Source organism: Pristiophorus japonicus, chromosome 4 (genome assembly GCF_044704955.1).
Source record: "Pristiophorus japonicus isolate sPriJap1 chromosome 4, sPriJap1.hap1, whole genome shotgun sequence".
In the NCBI taxonomy this organism is placed as follows: domain Eukaryota; kingdom Metazoa; phylum Chordata; class Chondrichthyes; family Pristiophoridae; genus Pristiophorus; species Pristiophorus japonicus.
In genome coordinates this window covers 413,547-433,741 of record NC_091980.1, presented here as the reverse complement: position 1 = coordinate 433,741, position 20,195 = coordinate 413,547, and the positions used below count along the sequence as shown (strand labels likewise).

At 46.5% G+C, this 20,195-nt stretch overlaps 1 protein-coding gene across 1 annotated transcript in view; it reads left to right on the top strand.

The window, feature by feature from the left end:
• LOC139261979 (glutamate receptor 1-like) overlaps window positions 1–20,195 on the top strand; it is a 631,175-nt gene that overhangs the window by 470,566 nt on the left and 140,414 nt on the right. The window contains exon 12 of the mRNA XM_070877138.1: window positions 15,831–16,029. Coding sequence (XP_070733239.1) covers window positions 15,831–16,029 — 199 coding nt within the window. The remainder of the gene's footprint in view (window positions 1–15,830; window positions 16,030–20,195) is intronic.

Genomic DNA, 20,195 nt, shown 5'->3' with positions numbered 1-20,195 from the left:
GTGGTATTGGAGCTCGCCTCCCGAGTGGTCCAGGCATCTAAAGCGCTGCTTCAGCACTCCAATGGTTTTCTCCACGATATTGCGAGTTGCTCTGTGGCTCTCGTTGTATCGCCTCTCGGCCTCGGTGTGGGTGTCACGCAGGGGGGTGTCATCAGCCAGGTGGCGAGGCCATATCCTTTGTCACCAAGCATCCAACGTTGACCTTGTGGCTGATTGTTAAACAAGTCAGATACAGTGTTCTCACGCAGGATGTGAGCATCATGGATGCTGCCCGGAAATTGAGCATTCACTGCCAGTATAATTTGCTGATGGTCAACAACCAGTTGGACATTCAGGGAATGGAATCCCTTGCGGTTCCTGAAAACCTCAGCATCCTGAAAAGGTTCCCGTATAGCTCCCTGCACCTTGGAGAAGTTTGCAAATCTGGAGAATCCTGGAGCCCTCTCACTCTGTGCCTCCCTGGTGATAGAGAAGCTGATCAAGTCCCTCCTGCGTGTGTACAGGGCTTCAGTAACCTGTCCAAAGCAGCAATGTGTGGCATGCTGAGAAAGTCCGCAAATGTCGCCAGCTGTGGCCTGAAAAGAACCCGAGGTGTAGAACGATGGTGCCGCGGTGACTTTGACCTCGACGGACAGTGCAGTACTGATGGTGCTGGCAGGCTGCAGATCTCCCCTTATCAGCTGGCATACCTCAGTGATAACCTCTTTGTGGAAGCGCAGTCTCCGAAGGCAGGTGGTGTCAGGCAAGTTGAGGTAAGAATACTTCTTGTATTTCCGGGAGGTGTAAAGTCTGGTCCTCCTCATCTGTCTGTCACTTCTTACATTGGGTACATAATGCTGTGGAGCATTCCTTCGGTGATGTCGAGTCTGCTGCATGTAATTGGTCACCAAGAGAGGGTGAGAAAGGACAGGCCCCATTGCAGTAGCTCTCTGTTTGCCACCGAATGTCCTGATGAAGACACCTCTTCAATTCCAATCGGTCACAGTGTGGTCAAGATGTTTTTACAGATGTTCACATCAACTCCAACAACCTGCAGAGTATATCTCAACTCCCCCGAGGTTGAAGCACAGCAGCCTTTTAAAGGACACAACATGTGATCTACAACATGGCGTCCATAACGATGTGATAGTTCTGGTTAGTTCCACTTTTTGTGGCCGTTTTTTTGGGCGAGCGATATTGTGGGCGATATGTGTGCGAGGTGGTGAAATTGATGCTGGGCGATCTCATGGTCGCTAGTTTGGGTAAATATGCTCTTTATGACAAAAAACTGTGGGCGGGCGTTAATATTGAATCTCGCCATTAATTCAGTGCAGAAAGTAACGCTGGGCGATATTATGGGCGTTGATATATTTTCTCAGCGTTAAGCCCATTGGGAAAGTAACATTGGCCAATAAGTTTCTGAAAAATGCCCGCCAGTTTCCATTTTGTGCCAAAATGGATGATATATGGGCGTTGTTCGTCATTTCAGTGATAAAATGGGCATTAAGCAGGCAAAAAAAGTGGAGGTTCTAGCCCCTAGTCTCCATACTTGAAAATGGGTGTTACCGCGACGATATGAAATGGTCGCTGGCATTCAATCTCGCTGACAGTCTGCCGTAAAGTGTGGCCGTCCTTAGCAACGGCATGGCAACGCTTGATTCCCACGATTCAGGAGGTCACGGGTCATCATGACATGCACAGAAGAGGAGACAGAGAGAGAGGGAGCTGAGAGGGACTGAAGGTGTGTCTGGGTGTGGGTGTGGCTGCTTTGGGAGGAAGGAGGGAGACTTTAGAGCTTCACAGCAAGTAGGGAAACAAAAAGTAGCTGTTACCAGCCACATATTTGCCCGAATTTGGCCTATAATGGAGGGAGAGGAGGAGGCATCACAGCACACTGTGGAGACTGATGCTGGAGAGAGCAGTGAGGTTGGAGAGGAGCACATTGGAGGGCGCAAAAGAGCCAGGAGGTTCTCGGACGAGGCAAATGCCTCCCTCGTGCAGGAGGTCGAGTTACGCTGGGGGGATTTGACACAGGGAGGGCGTGGGAAGCCCACCCCAAAGGCTTACCAGAGGATATGGACCGAGATAGCAGAGGTGGTCTCGTCGGTGACCAACGAGGTTCGTGAGGGCAACCAATGCCGCAAACGATGGAACGACCTTGTGGGATCTGCAAGAGTAAGTATTACATTGATTTACATGTACTTATCTATTTAAATAATTTGATTACTAACAGTCATGAGTGACTATCAGCAGATGTGAGGTCTTGCACTTTTACGGGGAATGTTTTACTCAAAGCCTGCGGTCACGGTGTACGTCTTTAGGTAAAGAATGATAATAATCACAATAATGATGATTACATCTGTCGGTTATGTGTTGTATCAGTCTCTGTGACAGGACCTAGCAATGATATCACGCAATGATCTCATGCCATGTCGTCCTGTCACCTTTTACAGAAGAAGCTATCGACGATGAGGTCCGTGCAGAGGTGAACAGGTGGGGGGCCACCAGTCCCCAGCGACATCACTGAGATGGAGGAGCGAGTGCTCGCACTCGTGGGGAAGCACCCCCGGACAGCCCCGGACACATCTGCAGACCCTGAAGTGATGCCACGTGAGTAAAGCTTACACCATTGTGTGATGTAAAGTCAATAGATGCCACACCCACTCATATCCGACCAATCATATATGATAGATGATTTCTAAAAGTGTCATCGAAATAATGCTGGTCTAATTAAAATCATTGCAATGCACAATGTGTTGATGGTCATGAAATGTGATGTCTGCGATGATTTTGAGAGCGGTGCTGCTTTTGTCGTGACTATGCTGTGTGTAGCGCTGGACTCACCTTGTGACCCGAGCACCCCCCTCTCCTCTAATAACCTCACTCGTGTTTTACAGCTCAGCCAGCAGCACATCCCCAGGCAAGACCACAGAGACCAGAGGGTGGGGGCACGGGGCAGGAATCAGTGGACAATCCGACACCTGGTGCTGAGGAGCTCCGCTTCTCGCCCGTCAATCCGCTGGCTCTGTTCTCCACGGATGAGAGCGCGGACTTCAAGGAACCTGCATTGCCACGCTCCAGAAGCCATTCCACCCCAAGGCCATCTAGTGGTTCTCTGGTCATTCCGGCCTCCACTCTGGAGGTACTGGCCCCAAGCATGTGTATGGTCTGGCCCTCCTCCTCATTCTTGCACATCTTAAATTGGGCACATAATGATGTGCATCACACATTGAGCTATCTGCACTCTGCAGCATCTGCGTATTAATCGATGCAGGCTGAGAAATGGCTGGCCCCATTGCAATGAAAGTATAATAGCGATTGATCAGAAGTAATCATTTCCTCACTAAAATACACCTAGAGTAAACCCCCGATAGTCCAAAGTCTGAAAATACATCTGTTGAGATGATCACTTCACTTGAGAAGAACTCCAGAGTTAATGCAAACTCCCCCGAAGTTGAAGCAGCCTTTTCAAAGAAGCGACCTACGATTTAAAAATGGCAGCCACACCGCTGGCTTTCGTTCAGAACACATCCAATTTTTCGGGAGTTTTTTTGGGCGAGCGATATTGTGGGCGACATGTGTGCGAGGTGGTGAAAGTACCGTGGGCGATATCCTAGGCCTTAGTTTTGCCAAATATGCTCTTTATGGCAAAAAAAAAATGGGCGGTCGGTATTACTGAATCTCAGCTTAATTCCGTGCGGAAAGTAAGGCTGGGCGATATTATGGCCGTTGATTTTGCCCATTCTGATGATTCTGCCCCAAAAAAAGTGGGCGGGCGGTGATATTTTTCCCCGGTGTTACGCACATGGGGAAAGTAACACTCGGCGATATGTTTCCAAAAAATGCCCGTCAGTTTCCATTTTGTGGCTAATTGGGCGATATCTGGGCGTTATACGTCATTTCAGCGGTAAAATGGGCGTTAAGTGGGGGTTAATTATGCAAAATAAGTGGAGGTTCTAGCCCTGTGTATTTATACTGTATATACTGGGTGACTGTGTATTTCTACTGTATATACTGAGTGACTCTGCGTATTACACTATATATACTGAGTGTATTTATTCTGCATATACTGGGTTACTCTGTGCATTTCCAAGGTACATACTGGGTGACTGTGTATGTATACTGTATATACTGGGTGAGTCTGTGTATTTATACTGTATATGCTGGGTGACTCTGTGTATTTATACTGTATATACTGTGTGACTCTATTTATACTGTATATACTGGGTGGCTGTATTTATACTGTATATACTGGGTGATACTGTGTATTTATACTGCATATACTAGTTGAATGTTTATACTGTATATATAGGGTGACTCTGTATTTATACTGTATATACTGGGTGACACTGTGTATTTATACTGCATATACTAGTTGACTGTTTATACTGTATATACTGGGTGACTGTGTACTTATACTGTATATACTGGGTGACTCTGTGTATTTATACTGTATATACTGGGTGACTGTGTACTTATACTGTATAGACTGGGTGACTCTGTGTATTTACATTGTATATACTGAGTGTCAGACTGTATTTATACTGTATATACTGAGTGACTCTGCATATTATTCTGTATATACTGAGTGACTGTATTTATTCTGTATATACTGGGTTACTCTGTGCATTCATAAGGTACATACTGGCTGACTGTGTATTTATACTGTATATACTAGGTGATTCTCTATATTCTTTATTAAGATGGAAAGTGAAGTAGTCCAATCCGAAACTAGTGTCCTAAATCTAAACAAAGGAAACTACGAAGTTATGAGGGATGAATTGGCTATGATAGATTGGGAAGATTCATTAAAAGGCATCACGGTGGATAGGGAATGGCTAATATTTAAGGAACGAATGCATGAATTGCAACAGTTGTACATTCCTTTCTGGTGTAAAAACACAAAAAGAAAAGTGGCCCAACCATGGCTCATAAAAGACATTTAGGATAGTATTAGATCCAAAGAGGAGTTATACAAAGTTACCAGAAAAAGTAACAAGCCTGAGGATTGGGAGCAGTTTAGAATTCAGCAAAAAAGGACCAAGAGATTGATTAAGAGGAGAAAAATAGAGGATGAGAGTAAACTTACAAGGAACATAAAAACCGACTGCAAAAGTTTCTACAAGTACGTAAAAAGAAAAAGAATAGTGAAGACAAATGTAAGTCCTTTACAGACAGAAACGGGAGAATTTGTAATGGGGAACAAGGAAATGGCAAAACAATTAAATAAATACTTCGGTTCTGTCTTCACAGAAGAAGACATATAGAAACATAGAAAATAGGTGCAGGGGTAGGCCATTCAGCCCTTCGAGCCGACACCACCATTCAATAAGATCATGGCTGATCATTCCCTCAGTACCCCTTTCCTGCTTTCTCCCCATACCCCTTGATCCCTTTAGCCGTAAGGGCCATATCTAACTCCCTCTTGAATATATCCACAAATAACGTCCCAGAAATGCTAGGGAACCAAGGATCTAGTGAGCAGGAGGAATTAAAGGAAATGATAATTAATAAGAAAATAGTGCTGGAGAAACTAATGGGACTGAAGGCAGGTAAATCCCCAGGGCCTGATGATCTGGATCCCAGAGTACTAAAAGAGGTAGCCATGGAAATAGTAGATGCATTGGTTGTCATCTTCCAATATTCTATAGATTATGGAACAGTTCCTGCAGATTGGAGGGTGGGCAAATGTAACCCCACTATTTAAAAAAGGAGGGAGAGAGAAAACGGGGAACTGCAGACCGGTTAGTCTAACATCAGTAATAGGGAAATTGCTGGAGTCTATTATAAAGGATGTGATAACGGCACACTTAGATAATATCAACGGGATTAAATAAAGTCAACATGGATTTATGAAAGGAAAATCATGTTTGACAAACCTACTGGAGTTTTTTGAGGATATAACTGATAGAATAGATAAGGGAGAACAAGTGGATGGAGTGTATTTGGATTTTCAGAAGGCCTTTGATAAAGTCCCACATAAGAGGTTAGTGTGCAAAATTAAAGCACATAGGATTGTGGGTAATGTATTGGCATGGATTGAAAATTGGTTAACTGACAGGAAACAGAGAGTAGGAATAAACGGGTCTTTTCGGGGTGTCGGGCAGTGACTAGTGGGGTACCACAGGGATCAGTGCTGGGGCCCCAGCTATTCACAATATATATAAATGATTTGGATGAGGGAACCAAATGTAATATTTCCAAGTTTGCTGATGACACAAAACTAGGTGGGATTGTGAGTTGTGAGGAGGATGCAAAGATGCTGCAAGGCGATTTAGATAGGTTGAGTGAGTGGGCAAACACATGGCAGATGCAGTATAACGTGGATAAATGTGAAGTTATCCACTCTGGTAGGAAAAACATGAGAACAAAGTACTATTTAAATGGTGATGGCTTGGGAAGTGTGTCGATGTACAGAGGGACCTGGGTGTCCTTGTACACCAGTCATTGAAAGCAAACAGGCAGGTGCAGCAAGCAGTTAGGAAGGCAAATGGTATGTTGGCCTTCAATGCAAGAGGATTTGAGTACAGGAGCAAGGATGTCTTACTACAGTTATACAGGGTCTTGGTGAGACCGCACCTGGAGTGTTGTGTGTAGTTTTGGTCTCCTTACCTAAGAAAGGATATACTTGCCATAGAGGGCGTGCAGCGAAAGTTTGCCAGACTGATTCCTGGGATGGCAGGACTGTTGTATGAGGAGAGATTGGGTCGACTAGGCCTTTATTCACTGGAGTTTAGAAGAGTGAGAGGGGATCTCATTGAAACGTATAAAATTCTGACTGGGTTGGACAGACTGGATGTAGGGAGGATGTTTCCCCGGGGCTAGGAAGTCTAGAATAAGGGGTCACAGTCTCAGGATACGGAGTAGGAAATTTAGGACCGAGATGAGGAGAAATGTTTTCACTCCGAGGGTGGTGAACCTGTGGAATTCTCTACCACAGAAGGCTGTGGAGGTCAAGTCACTGAATATATTTAAGAGGGAGATAGATAGATTCCTAGAAACAAAAGGCATCAAGGGGTATGGGGAGAAAGCGGGAATATGGTGTTGAGATAGAGGATCAGCCATGATCATATTGAATGGCGGTGCAGACTCGAGGGGCCGAATGGCCTACTCCTGCTCCTGTTTTCCATGTTTCTATATACTGGGTGCCTCTGTGTATTTATCATGTATATACTGGGTGACATTGTATATTTATACTGCATATACTAGTTGAATGTGTATTTATACTGCATATACTGGGTGACTCTGTGTATTTATACTGGGTGACTGTGTATTTATACTGTATATACTGGGTGACTGTGTATTTATACTGTATATACTGGGTGACTGTATTTATACTGTATATACTGGGTGACTGTATTTATACTGTATATACTGGGTGACTGTGTATTTATACTGAATATACTGGGTGACTCTGTGTATTTATACTGCATATACTGGGTGACTGTGTATTTATACTGAATATACTGGGTGACTGTGTATTTATACTGAATATACTGGGTGACTCTGTGTATTTATACTGTATATACTGGGTGACTGTGTATTTATACTGAATATACTGGGTGACTGTGTATTTATACTGTATATACTGGGTGACTGTGTATTTATACTGTACATACTGGGTGACTGTATTTATACTGTACATACTGGGTGACTGTATTTATACTGAATATACTAGTTGAATGTGTATTTATACTGAATATACTGGGTGACTGTGTATTTATACTGTACATACTAGGTGACTGTATTTATACTGTATATACTGGGTGACTGTGTATTTATACTGTACATACTAGGTGACTGTATTTATACTGTATATACTGGGTGACTATGTATTTATACTGAATATACTGGGTGACTCTGTGTATTTATACTGTATATACTGGGTGACTGTGTATTTATACTGTACATACTGAGTGACTGTATTTATACTGTATATACTGGGTGACTGTGTATTTATACTGAATATACTGGGTGACTCTGTGTATTTATACTGTATATACTGGGTGACTGTGTATTTATACTGTACATACTGGGTGACTGTATTTATACTGTACATACTGGGTGACTGTATTTATACTGAATATACTGGGTGACTGTGTATTTATACTGAATATACTGGGTGACTGTGTATTTATACTGTATATACTGGGTGACTGTGTATTTATACTGAATATACTGGGTGACTGTGTATTTATACTGTACATCATCATAGACAGTCCCTCGAAACGAGGATGACTTGCTTCCATGCCAAAAAAGGGACGAGTTCACAGGTGTTTCGAATGAAGGACCTGAACTACATCCTGAAGGGTGGAAGATGCCTGTGCGTGGATTTTTTTTAACGTGGGGTGGCTTTTGCACACCAGCCACCACACGGGCCTGACAGAGCTAAGTCTCGGTCCAGTGGCAAGGATTACCCAAGACAACTGGAGACCAGCTCTGCTGCACGGACCCAGTGGGCCCACATATCGCAGTGTGGGCTGGGCCCGTGCTGCCCCTGGGCCCCTGGCCCCGAACTCAGGCTTCCCCTGGGCCCCGATCACATCCCTCCACAGTCTCTCGCCGCTCCATCGCCCCGACCTCACCGCTCCTTGTACCTGCCCACGCTCCAATCAGCGACCTGGATCTTGCCATGCCTGGTCCAGGTCGGTGAGGTACATGTAAAACCTACTGGGCTACCTTGTACAAAGAGTACTGCTTCCTGAACGTTAAAGTTTTGAGATGACCTTAAAATAGAAGACACTCACTTCATAAACTTACATACATGTATTGCCACTGCATATACTGGGTGTCTCTGTATACTTATTCTGTATTTTCTGGGTGACTCTGTATTTATACTGTAGATACTGGGTGAGTCTGTGTATTTATACTGTATATACTGGGTGACACTATTTATAATGTATATTCTGGGTGACTTTGTGTATTTATACTGTATATACCGGGTGACTCTGTGTATTTATACGTATACACTGGGTGACTTTCTCTGTATTTATATTGTCATCATCATCGGCAGTCCCTCGGAATTGAGGAAGACTTGCTTCCACTCTTAGCATGAGTTCTCAGGTGGCTGAACAGTCCAATACGAGAGCCACAGTCCCTGTCACAGGTGGGACAGACAGTGGTTGAGGGAAAGGGTGGGTGGGACAGATTTGCTGCACGCTCCTTCCGCTGCCTGCGCTTGGTTTCTGCATGCTCTCAGCGACGAGACTCGAGGTGCTCAGTGCCCTCCTGGATGCACTTCCTCCTCTTAGGGTGGTCTTTGGCCAGGGACTCCCAGGTGTCGGTGGGGATGTTGCACTGTATATACTGGTTGACTTTGTGTATCTATACTGTATATACTGGATGACTATGTATTTATACTGTATATACTGGGTGACTGTATTTATACTGTATATACCGGGTGACTGTATTTATACTGTATATACTGGGTGACTGTGTAATTATGCTGTATATACTGGGTGACTCTGTGTATTTATATTATATATATTGGGTGACTGTATTTATACTGTATATACTGGGTGCCTCTGTATTTATGTTGTATACACTGGGTGCCTCTGGCCCAGAAATTTGAATAATCTGAGTACATAGAGCTACCAAGGTGCTGTGCTGTCATGACCAAGGTTAATTGCCGCATGAAAAAGGAGTACTGGGTGCATAGGTATTCACGTGCTTCCTGCTGATTTAAACCAGTGTGGCGTGGACTCTCTCAGGCAGTGCAACCTATCCGGCGGTAACTCAGCTGGTGTAAAGGATCGGTTCCCGGGCTGTCCCTTTACTAACAGCACATTTCCAGGTGACACTCTGTGGTACAAATGTCCATAAACCGTTGAATGGGAAATCATGAGTTTATACCCAAAATATAAGCCAAACACAGAAAATGTAATGGACTGTGCATAATACTGGAAGGTTATGCTTAAATTGTATAATACTTTGGTTAGGCCACAGCTGGAGTACTGCGCGCCGTTCTGGTCACCGTATTGTAGGGAGGACGTGATTGCACTGGCGACGGTGCAGTGGAGATTTACTGGGATGCTGCCTGGAATGGAGAATCTTCGCTATGAGGACAGATTGGATAGGCTGGGTTTTTTCTCATTGGAACAGAGGAGGCTGAGAGGAGACCTGATTGATGTGTACAAAATTTTGAGAGGCCTGGATATAGTTGATAGCAAGGGCCTATTTCCCTTGGTGAAGGGGTCAAATATGAGGGGGCATAGTTTTAAGGTGGTTGTTGGAAGGCTCGGAGGGAATTTGAGAGGGGGCTTCTTCACGCAGAAGGTGGTGGGGGTCTGGAACTCACGGCCTGGAAGGGTGGTAGAGGCAGAAACCCTCACCACATTTAAAAGGTGCTTGGATGGGCACTTGAAGTGCCGTAACCTGCAGCTGGTATGTGGGATTAGCCTGGATAACCTCTTGTTGGATGGCGCAGATACGATGGTAAGTACTTCAGGGAATCTAATACGGCCAGGGTGATCTCCTGGACTAGTGTCGATCGCCTGGATGGGTCGGAGAGGAATTTTCCCAGATTTCTTTTCCCCAATTGGGCTGGGTTTTTATCTGTTTTTTGCCTCTCCCAGGAGATCACATGGCTCCAGTTGGGGTGGAGTGTAGAATGTTTCAGTATAAGGGGTGTCGCAGTTGTGTGGGACGGACTGGTTGGGCTGGGTGCTCTTTACCTTTCCGCCATTGTTCATTGTTCATAGGTTTATATGTAACCTTCAGGGCTGCTGACCGAGGGCCGTGCGGCTCTTTGTCGGCCGGTGCAGACAGGATGGGCCGAAATGGCCTCCTTCTGTGCTGTAAATTTCTATGTTTCTATATGGATGAGAGATATTTCTAAAGTGGCACCAGTGAATACAGGCCTCTTGCTAAATCTCTTAAAAAATTGCAACGATTACAAGACACGTACTATGGAAATTCACAACTGTTCTTCCAAGCTTATTTGAGGATTCTGTTTGTACAGGAACTGTACAATGTACAGGCGCCTATGTATATATTTTCAATAAGGACAAAATAAACCTTCTAGAAACCTTCTTGTTCCTTGGTTTAGCAGGTTCATCAGCATTTTCTTCATGTAAACGCAATCTTTTTTTTAATTGTTCATGTGATGTGGGTGTCGCTGGCAAGGCCGGCATTTATTGCCCGTCCCTAATTGCCCCTTGAGAAGGTGGTGGTGAGCCGCCTTCTTGAACCGCTGCAGTCCGTGTGGTGAAGGTGCTCCCACAGTGCTGTTAGGGAGGGAGTTCCAGGATTGTGACCCAGCGACGATGAAGGAACGGCCGATATATTTCCAAGTCAGGATGGAATGTGGAGGTGGTGGTGTTTAGTAAGGGTTACTAAACACCTTGCTCCCGCGTTACACTGTTCTTGATGTCACATTTTATAGGAACAAAATTACACACGGCACAGGGTTTTGGCTCAACCAAGATTGGTATGTTTTATTGAACATGCACACAACTACCTCCCCAGTGTAAATCACTATCCTCTATGTGGGACTAACAAACCTACAAAAAGGTCATTTGCATCGACACAACTTGACACAATTAAACCAGTTGGCGATTTGACTGTTACACATAAAGTTACCCAGACCCAAACACAAAACCTTTCTATGATTTGGCTGGAACAAAATATATACTCGCCAATTCCTCGGCTGTCTCTGAGGTGGACTGTCGGCCGGCTCCTTGGTTCCAGCTTGTGTCACGAAGACTGTGTGGCTTCTGTACTGCTGCGTCCTTTGCCTTCGAAAATGGGTCTTTATACCAAAACCCAACTTGCAATCTTGGAACAGATTGAACGCAATGGCCACATCAAACGTGAACTCTTGATGGTGAATAGTTCCCCATCGCGAGTCATTGTCCATGGTTGTTCTGAGCTCCTTTACAAGTTGGTTTTCTATCAGTATTCCTATCCGCGTGGCTCAGGATCCGCTCCATTGTCCAGGCCGGCCCGGATACCAGCCTTTCTGGGGCCACAGTCCAGGGTACGTTCTTTAAACAATGTAACCCCTTAAGGTAAATGCAACATCCCCACCGACACCTGGGAGTCCCTGGCCAAAGACCGCCCTAAGTGGAGGAAGAGCATCCGGGAGGACACTGAGCACCTCGAGTCTCATCGCCGAGAGCATGCAGAAAACAAGCGCAGGCAGCGGAAGGAGCGTGCGGCAAACCAGTCCCACCCACCCCTTCCCTCAACCACTGTCTGTCCCACCTGTGACAGGGACTGTGGCTCTCGTATTGGACTGTTCAGTCACCTGAGAACTCACTTTTAGAGTGGAAGTAAGTCTTCCTCGATTTCGAGGGACTGCCTATAATGTTCCTGTATCTTTTCAGACAGGAAACCATTGAAGGTGTGAATGTCTCTCTTCTGCCGCCATTGCTTGGTGATTTAGGTCGATGGCAGATATCCTGTGTCGTTGGCCCTCATTGTGTCGGATGGTTTGGCTGCAATGTAAGAATTAACCCTTTCCTTCCCAGCTCTTTCTGCAAGCTGTGTTGCAGTTCTGAGTTTTTTTATTCAATAGTCCAATTGTTACAGGGGGAGTGGCGGGAAGGAATGGATCGGACAGTTCCCATGTGCCTGCTGCCCTTTTCCTTCTGGGTGGTGGAGGTCGCGGGTTTGGGAGATGCTGCCGAAGATGAAAAGATCAAAATAAAAATTAAATCAAGCAACAACGAACATAAATCAGTCTCGATCTGGATCATATTAAAGTATTTGTGCAATAAACTGGAAAACAATCGAAGTTGGTTATTTGGCTGTAATTTATTTAAGCCGAACGCGGTAAACTTGATTTGTACAGAATGTTTCCGATATGGTTTTTAGCTCCGGCCACACACGCGGGCGGACTTTGGAGAGGGTGGTAAGAGGGTCGGTGACATCCAACATCGGGAGAAGGGAGATCCTGTTCCCCCAAAAGGGCAGAAAGCCTTCCAGACAACGCCGCCACCTCCAGGGGGAAGAGGTCAATGCAGGAGCTTAGCTCCTTGGACATGGCTTCAATGCTGAAAGAAGTTCAATGACCTGAGCAGTATTGTCAAGGTAAGAGTCCTGCTCTCATACTGTCTGCCCGAACCTCCACTTCTATCTCAGCCCGTACAGTCTGCGTGACAAACTGCAGAGGCCGGGGAGTGAGGCTATCCTGCGTGATGTCACTCATCACAGCCGTGACTCCTCCAGTGCCCACGTTGGCCCGCGAGATTCTGTCGAGGGGAGTGAGGGTGTGAAGAGGGGCTCTGGCAGCCTCCGGCCTCAGGAGTGTGCCAGTGACCGGCTGGTGCGCTGCTTAGAGAATGTTCCTACCCTGACACAATAGTTACTACTATCACTAGACTCTGCGCTCTCTGCTCTCCCATCACGCTACAACCTAACCCTTGTCGCTCTTTCATTTCAGGCACTGAAGATATGGAAGCCGCTTACTCGATGAAGAAAGAGGCCAGCCTTCCTGAAGATGCTCACTCGATCTCACACTCGCAAGCACCATCTCAGAGACAGGCACCTCGACACTGGGCTTGAGGAGGGTCTCCACTTGACAACTCACAGAAACTAGGGCAGGAGGACAGGACGCCAAAGGTACCAGATCACATGCTGGATGTGCTGCGGAGGACTCAGATGCTGACTCCAAGGGCCCAGTCTACTGACGGAGGCTGATGGGCATCCACTGGTGAATGCTCGGATCACTGGGCAGCCCGCCAGTCAGCTTGCGCACAATGGACCAGAGCAGAGAGAAGGCCAACTTGTGTCCAACATGGAGCGAGCTGGCATGTCCCTCAACACCACAGTGACCACCCCGCCCGCCGACATGGAGCCTCTCCTGGGCTCTCTCAGCTACCATCATGGCTGCCCTCTTGGCATGGGGGTTATGTGGACAGGGACTGCCAGAGTGTCACCTCACTCCCTCACTGTGTTGTTGCACAGAGCCAGGCGAGAGCTGTGACCCACCCAGTCCCAGGCCAGTAGCCTTGGCACCATTCAAGTGCAGTTTGGCAGTGTTGCTCATTTCTAGCATGCTACATAGGAAAGGAGGAACAGGAGGAAGCCGTCTGCCATACAGTCAGATCATGGCTGGTCTGCACCTCAACTCCAGTTTACCTCCCTTTGCTCCGTAGCCCTCGATACCCTTCCCACCAAATCTACCGATCTCAGTCCTGAAAGCTCCAATTGACACCCAGCATCCACAGCCGTTTGAAGGGGAGAGCTCCAAAGTCCTGAGTCCAATCTGAATGAGGGTCTGAGTTCTGAATCCATGGTGCCTGTATTACGGCCATTGAATAACTATGCTCCTTGGGCAGGAACGTGACTCAGCCAAACAGAGCTGTGAGCTGATTGGGTGATACAGCTGTATGGTTCCCACATTACAACAGTGCCTACACTCCAAAGTATTTTATTGGCTGTAAAGCTCTTTGAGACATTCGGTGGTCGTGGAAGGCGCTATATAAATCCAAGTCTTTCTTTATGTTGGGAGTTCCCTGTTGATCAAGAGTCTATCTGTATAGTTTACAACTATTTTGTTTCTGTATAGTTTGCAAGGTTGACAAAGGGTCCCAGCTGGATGTTGTTTGCTGGTGATCAGGGTTTGACTATCAGTGTTTTGGACAGTACTATTTCATCTAGACAATTGACTGAGATGTGTTTTATGACCCATGGCATCCCTACCCACGGGGTAAGAGTGTTGGTGCTGGGATCGGGTGTACAGAGTGGGCGAGGATTGTTGGCACTGCCCATGGGGTAAGAGTGTCGGTGCTGGGATCGGGTGTACAGAGTGGGCGAAGATTGTTGGCACTGCCCATGGGGTAAGAGTGTTGGTGCTGGGATCGGGTGTACAGAGTGGGCGAGGATTGTTGGCACTGCCCACAGGGTAAGAGTGTCGGTGCTGGGATCGGGTGTACAGAGTGGGCGAGGATTGTTGGCACTGCCCACAGGGTCTGAGTGTTGGTGCTGGGATCGGGTGTACAGAGTGGGCGAAGATTGTTGGCACTGCCCACAGGGTCTGAGTGTCGGTGCTGGGATCGGGTGTACAGAGTGGGCGAGGATTGTTGGCACTGCCCATGGGGTAAGAGTGTCGGTGCTGGGATCGGGTGTACAGAGTGGGCGAGGATTGTTGGCACTGCCCACAGGGTAAGAGTGTTGGTGCTGGGATCGGGTGTACAGAGTGGGCGAGGATTGTTGGCACTGCCCATGGGGTAAGAGTGTCGGTGCTGGGATCAGGTGTACAGAGTGGGCGAGGATTGTTGGCACTGCCCACAGGGTAAGAGTGTTGGTGCTGGGATCGGGTGTACAGAGTGGGCGAGGATTGTTGGCACTGCCCACTGCAGCACTGTCAAGCGGTGTAAGGTTGGAAGCCACTTGAAACGAGTTGGTGGGAGCAGCCCGCAGAGACCAGGTGAGATGGGAAGGAGATTGGAGATAGTCTCCCATGCCTCCCGGAACACCGCTGGCAAAGGCTGAGGGTCGGGCAGAGCCCAATCATTGTGGCAGGAAGTGTATCGGAGGGGCTAGGTCATGGAGACCACCATCAAAGTACGGGACTGGGAAGTCTCCAGTCAGCTTCCATCTCCTCTCACGATTAGGATCTGACGATCATGTTTAAAGAAATAACTTGTGTCATTGTCGTGTTTGTGCTGTCCAGCAGCAATTTGCAATCCCGGTCGTTCACCCATACTCAGCCCTTGCCTTCAGGCAATGCCACAGGGCAGTGGGCTCTCAATAGGTGGATATGGTTCTACATAAGGTGTTATGTTGTCATGGTTATAAGCATTCGTACACCACACGTGTTGACATGAGACCAGTAATCTGCTGTTCTTTTTTAATGCATTTTGTTTCCTGTCCTTCTCCCGACCCCGTGCCCTCTTTGTGTTTAGATCGCTGTCGGGTCGAATTGTTGGGGGTGTTTGGTGGTTCTTCACGTTGATTATCATCTCGTCTTACACGGCCAACCTCGCTGCCTTCCTGACGGTCGAGAGAATGGTGTCGCCCATCGAGAGCGCGGAGGACCTCGCAAAACAGACCGAGATTGCCTACGGAACGCTTGATGCTGGATCAACAAAAGAGTTCTTCAGGGTCAGTGCAATCCCCTTCTGTTTGTTGCTGTGATATATTCTTTACAACATCACAAACACACACACATACATAAGATGACTCGACAGGAACTTGTGGTCACATGATCATTTTATTATATACATCATTAGTTGCATTATCACAGTAGTCCACTAGGTAGAGCAGTAGTCCACTTAGAGGAGCTCTATAATTACACTTCTCCCTCCTTACTGAAGAAATAATTATAACAAAATAATCATCATACATAACTTGCATGGTTATACACAACAAAAGATATGGACTTATTTTGCCATATTTACAAATCAAACTTAACCACTGGTTTTCTGTTTTGAGGAGGATACCTTCGCTCTCGAACAGAACTTTCCAAACTTGGAAACTCAGACTCATTCTAGGCTCAGCCTCAGGAGAATTTTCTTCCAAGGGTAATCCTTAATCTACATTTTGATTCACTACAACTTCAGACTGTTTGTCTGCCTGGCTCAGACTTAAATTCTGACTTTCTCTTGGACTTGTTTCTGGTACATCTGATGTAGGATTTGCTACTGGTACTCTACTTGTAACAAGACTATCTGACTCATCAGAATAAATTGAATCATTCCAACTTTCAACTCCTTTCACATCTGTAGGTAAACTATGATCAATGTGAACAAACCTAACCTGTCTATAATCAAACATCTTGACCAAATATGTGTGAGGGCCACATATCTTCACCACTCTTCCTGGTAACCACTTTACCCATTTATGGTGATGGTTCTTCACTCTCACCTTCTGGTTTAATTTCACACTTCTCTCCCTAATTCTACCTCTATCATGATTCTCTTTCTGTCTTAATTGTTTCACTTATACGGACTGTGCCAGGTTTGGCTTTAACAACGAGAATCTGGTTCATGGCTGTCATTTGAGAAACAACTCTGCTGGTGTTCTACCAGTAGTTGTATGAGAGTATTACAATAAATAATCAAAAAGTTTGCTAATTTGTGATCCAACGACAACTGCTATTTCTTTGGATTTGGATCAAACATTTGCTTGATGAGAGCATGTTTTAATTTATACTGTGTGCTCTGCTACACCATTTGAAGCAGGGTAGTACAGTGGAACCTTGGTATGTTTCACATAATTTCTGCTCATGAACTGTGCAAATTATTCTGAACAAAATTGCAGCCCATTATCAGACACACTTTCTTCTGGGAAACCAAATGAAGAAAATAATCTTCACAATTTGCCTAGTGTTTTCCTTGTTTATTTTCTGTATCGGAAACACCTCTACCCACCTCGAATGACTATCAATCACAATGAACAATTGTTGTCCTTCTAGCTGTCAGGGGCTTATGGTAATGATGGTAAACTTACGACCATACACATCATAGAATCATAGAATCAAAGAAGTTTACAGCACGGAAGGAGGCCATTTTGGTCCATCGTGTCTGTGCCGGCCAACAAGAGACTATCCAGCCTAACCCCACTTTCCAGCTCTTGGTCCGTAACCCTGCAGGTTACGGCACTTCAAGTACTGTTTAAATGTGGTGCAAGTTTCTGCCTCTACCACCCTTTCAGGCAGTGAGTTCCAGACCCCCACCACCCTCTGGGTGAAGGAATTTCCCCTCAAACCCCCTCTAAATCTTCTACCAATTATTTTAAATTTATGCCCCCTGGTTGTTGACTCCTCTGCTAAGGGAAATAGGCCCTTTCTATCCACTATATCCGGGCCCCTCATAATTTTATACACCTCAATAAGATTTCTCCTCAGCCTCCTCCGTTCCAATGAAAACAAATCCAGCCTATCTAATCTGTCCTCATAGCTTAGATTCTCCATTCTCAGCAACATCCTCGTAAATCTCCTCTGTACCCTCTCCAGTGCAATCACATCCTTCCTGCAATGCGGTGACCAGAACTGCACGCAGTACTCCAGCTGTGGCCTAACTAGTGTTTTATACAATTCAAGCATAACCCCCCTGATATGTCCTTACTATACAGTATAAATGCACACAAGGCCCATACTTGAGAGAAGGTCACTCTGTGACCAGTAACCTTTATTACCAAAACCTCAAGTCAAGAAGGTGGGTGGAGCCTCCCTTTTTATACCTGAAAGTCCAGGTTAGGAGTGTCTCCCACAAGTTCACCCCCTTGTGATCAATGTTCTCAAGGTGTACAACTTAGGTCAGCTGAGACATGGGTTACAATGCTGGTTGAATAGATGACATCACCTCCCCCCCCAAAGTCTTATTGGGATCACAGGTTAAGTCTCTCTGGTGGTTTACGCTCCCTTGTAGAGCGCCTGAGTTGGGGCTCCGGTTGTTGGGCGCTGGCCTGAGTGTCTGCTGTTTGTGGTGCCTCAGGCCTGTCCGGACTGCCCAGTGACTGGGCTCTCCTCCACTTGATCCCGGTGTTCGATCACCTGTGGTGCAGTAAACTCTACATCGTGTTCTTCCTCTGCTTCTTCTATGGGGTTGCTGAACCTCCTTTTAGTTAGATCCACGAGTTTGCGGCAGATTTGTCCATTGGAAAGTTTAACGACCAAAACCCTATTCCCCTCTTTGGCAATCACAGTGCCTGCAAGCCATTTGGGCCCTGCAACATAATTAAGGACAAAAACAGGGTCATTGACATCAATACATCGCGCCCACGCATTCCTGTCATGGTAGTGATATTGTGACTGACACCTGCTCTCAACAAGTTCTTTCATGGTGGGGTGTATAAGGGATAACCTGGTTTTGAGCATCCTTTTCATTAGCAGCTCTGCAGGTGGAACCCCTATGAGTGAGTGTGGTCGGGATCTATAGGCCAACAGGAGGCGTGATAAGCGGGTTTGTAGGGAACCCCCTTAGATTCTGAGCATCCCCTGTTTGATTAGCTGCACTGCTCGTTCTGCCTGGCCGTTTGAGGCCGGCTTGAACGGTGCCGTTCTGACGTGGTTAATTCCATTGCCTGCCATGAAGTCCTGGAATTCAGTGCTTATGAAGCACGGGCCATTGTCGCTGACCAAGACATCTGGTAGACCGTGGGCGGCGAACATTGTCCGTAGATGTTCTACCGTGGCAGAGGATTTAAAATGTCACACTCAATCCATTTGGTGTAAGCGTCCACTACAACCAAAAACATTTTTCCCAGGAAAGGACCTGTGTACTCCACATAGATGCGTGACCAAGGCTTGGCGGGCCAGGACCAGGGGCTAAGGGGGGCTTCGCTGGGCGCATTGCCCAGCTGAGCACACGTGTTGCACCTGCGAACATAAAGTTCCAGATCGGCATCTATCCCTGGCCACCAAACGTGTGACCTGGCAATTGCCTTCATCATGACAATGCCCGGGTACTCATTGTGGAGTTCTCGGATGAATGCCTCTCTGCCCATCTGGGGCATGACTACTCGGTTTCCCCACAGTAGGCAATCGGCCTGAATCGAGAGTTCATCCTTGCGCCTATGAAACGGTTTAAATTCCTCAGGGCATGCCCTGTACGTGGCTGCCCAGTCCCCATTCAGGACACATTTCTTAACTAAAGACAGTAGCGGGTCTTTATTTGTCCAGACTTTAATCTGACGGGTTGTCACAGGTGAGCCTTCGCTTTTGAAAGCTTCAACAGCCATGATCATCTCAGCAGCATGCTTAGTTGCCCCCTCAGTGGTGGCTAGTGGGAGCCTGCTGAGTGCATCGGCGCAGTTTTCAGTGCCCGGTCTTGCCGAATTGTGTAGTCACAGGCGGCTAACGTAAGTGCCCACCTTTGTATGCGGGCCGATGCATTCGCATTTATGGCCTTGTTGTCAGCCAAAAGGGACGTTAGGGGTTTGTGATCTGTCTCCAGCTCAAATTTACTGCCAAAGAGGTACTGGTTTATTTGTTTTACTGCATATCCACATGCTAGCGCTTCCTTTTCTACCATCCCGTAGCCCCTTTCTGCCTGGGACAGACTTCTGGAGGCATAAGCTACCGGCTGTAACTGACCATTGGCATTCACTTGCTGCAACACACACCCGACCCCATAGGACGACGCATCGCACGTTAAAACAAGTTTCCTACACGGGTCATATAACGTTAATAGTTTGTTGGAGCATAACAAATTGCGTACTCTATTAAAAGCCCTTTCCTGGCTGTCCCACCAGATCCATTCGCGACCTTTGCGTAGGAGCACATGTAACGGCTCTAACAGCGTGCTCAATTTGGGAAGAAAGTTGCC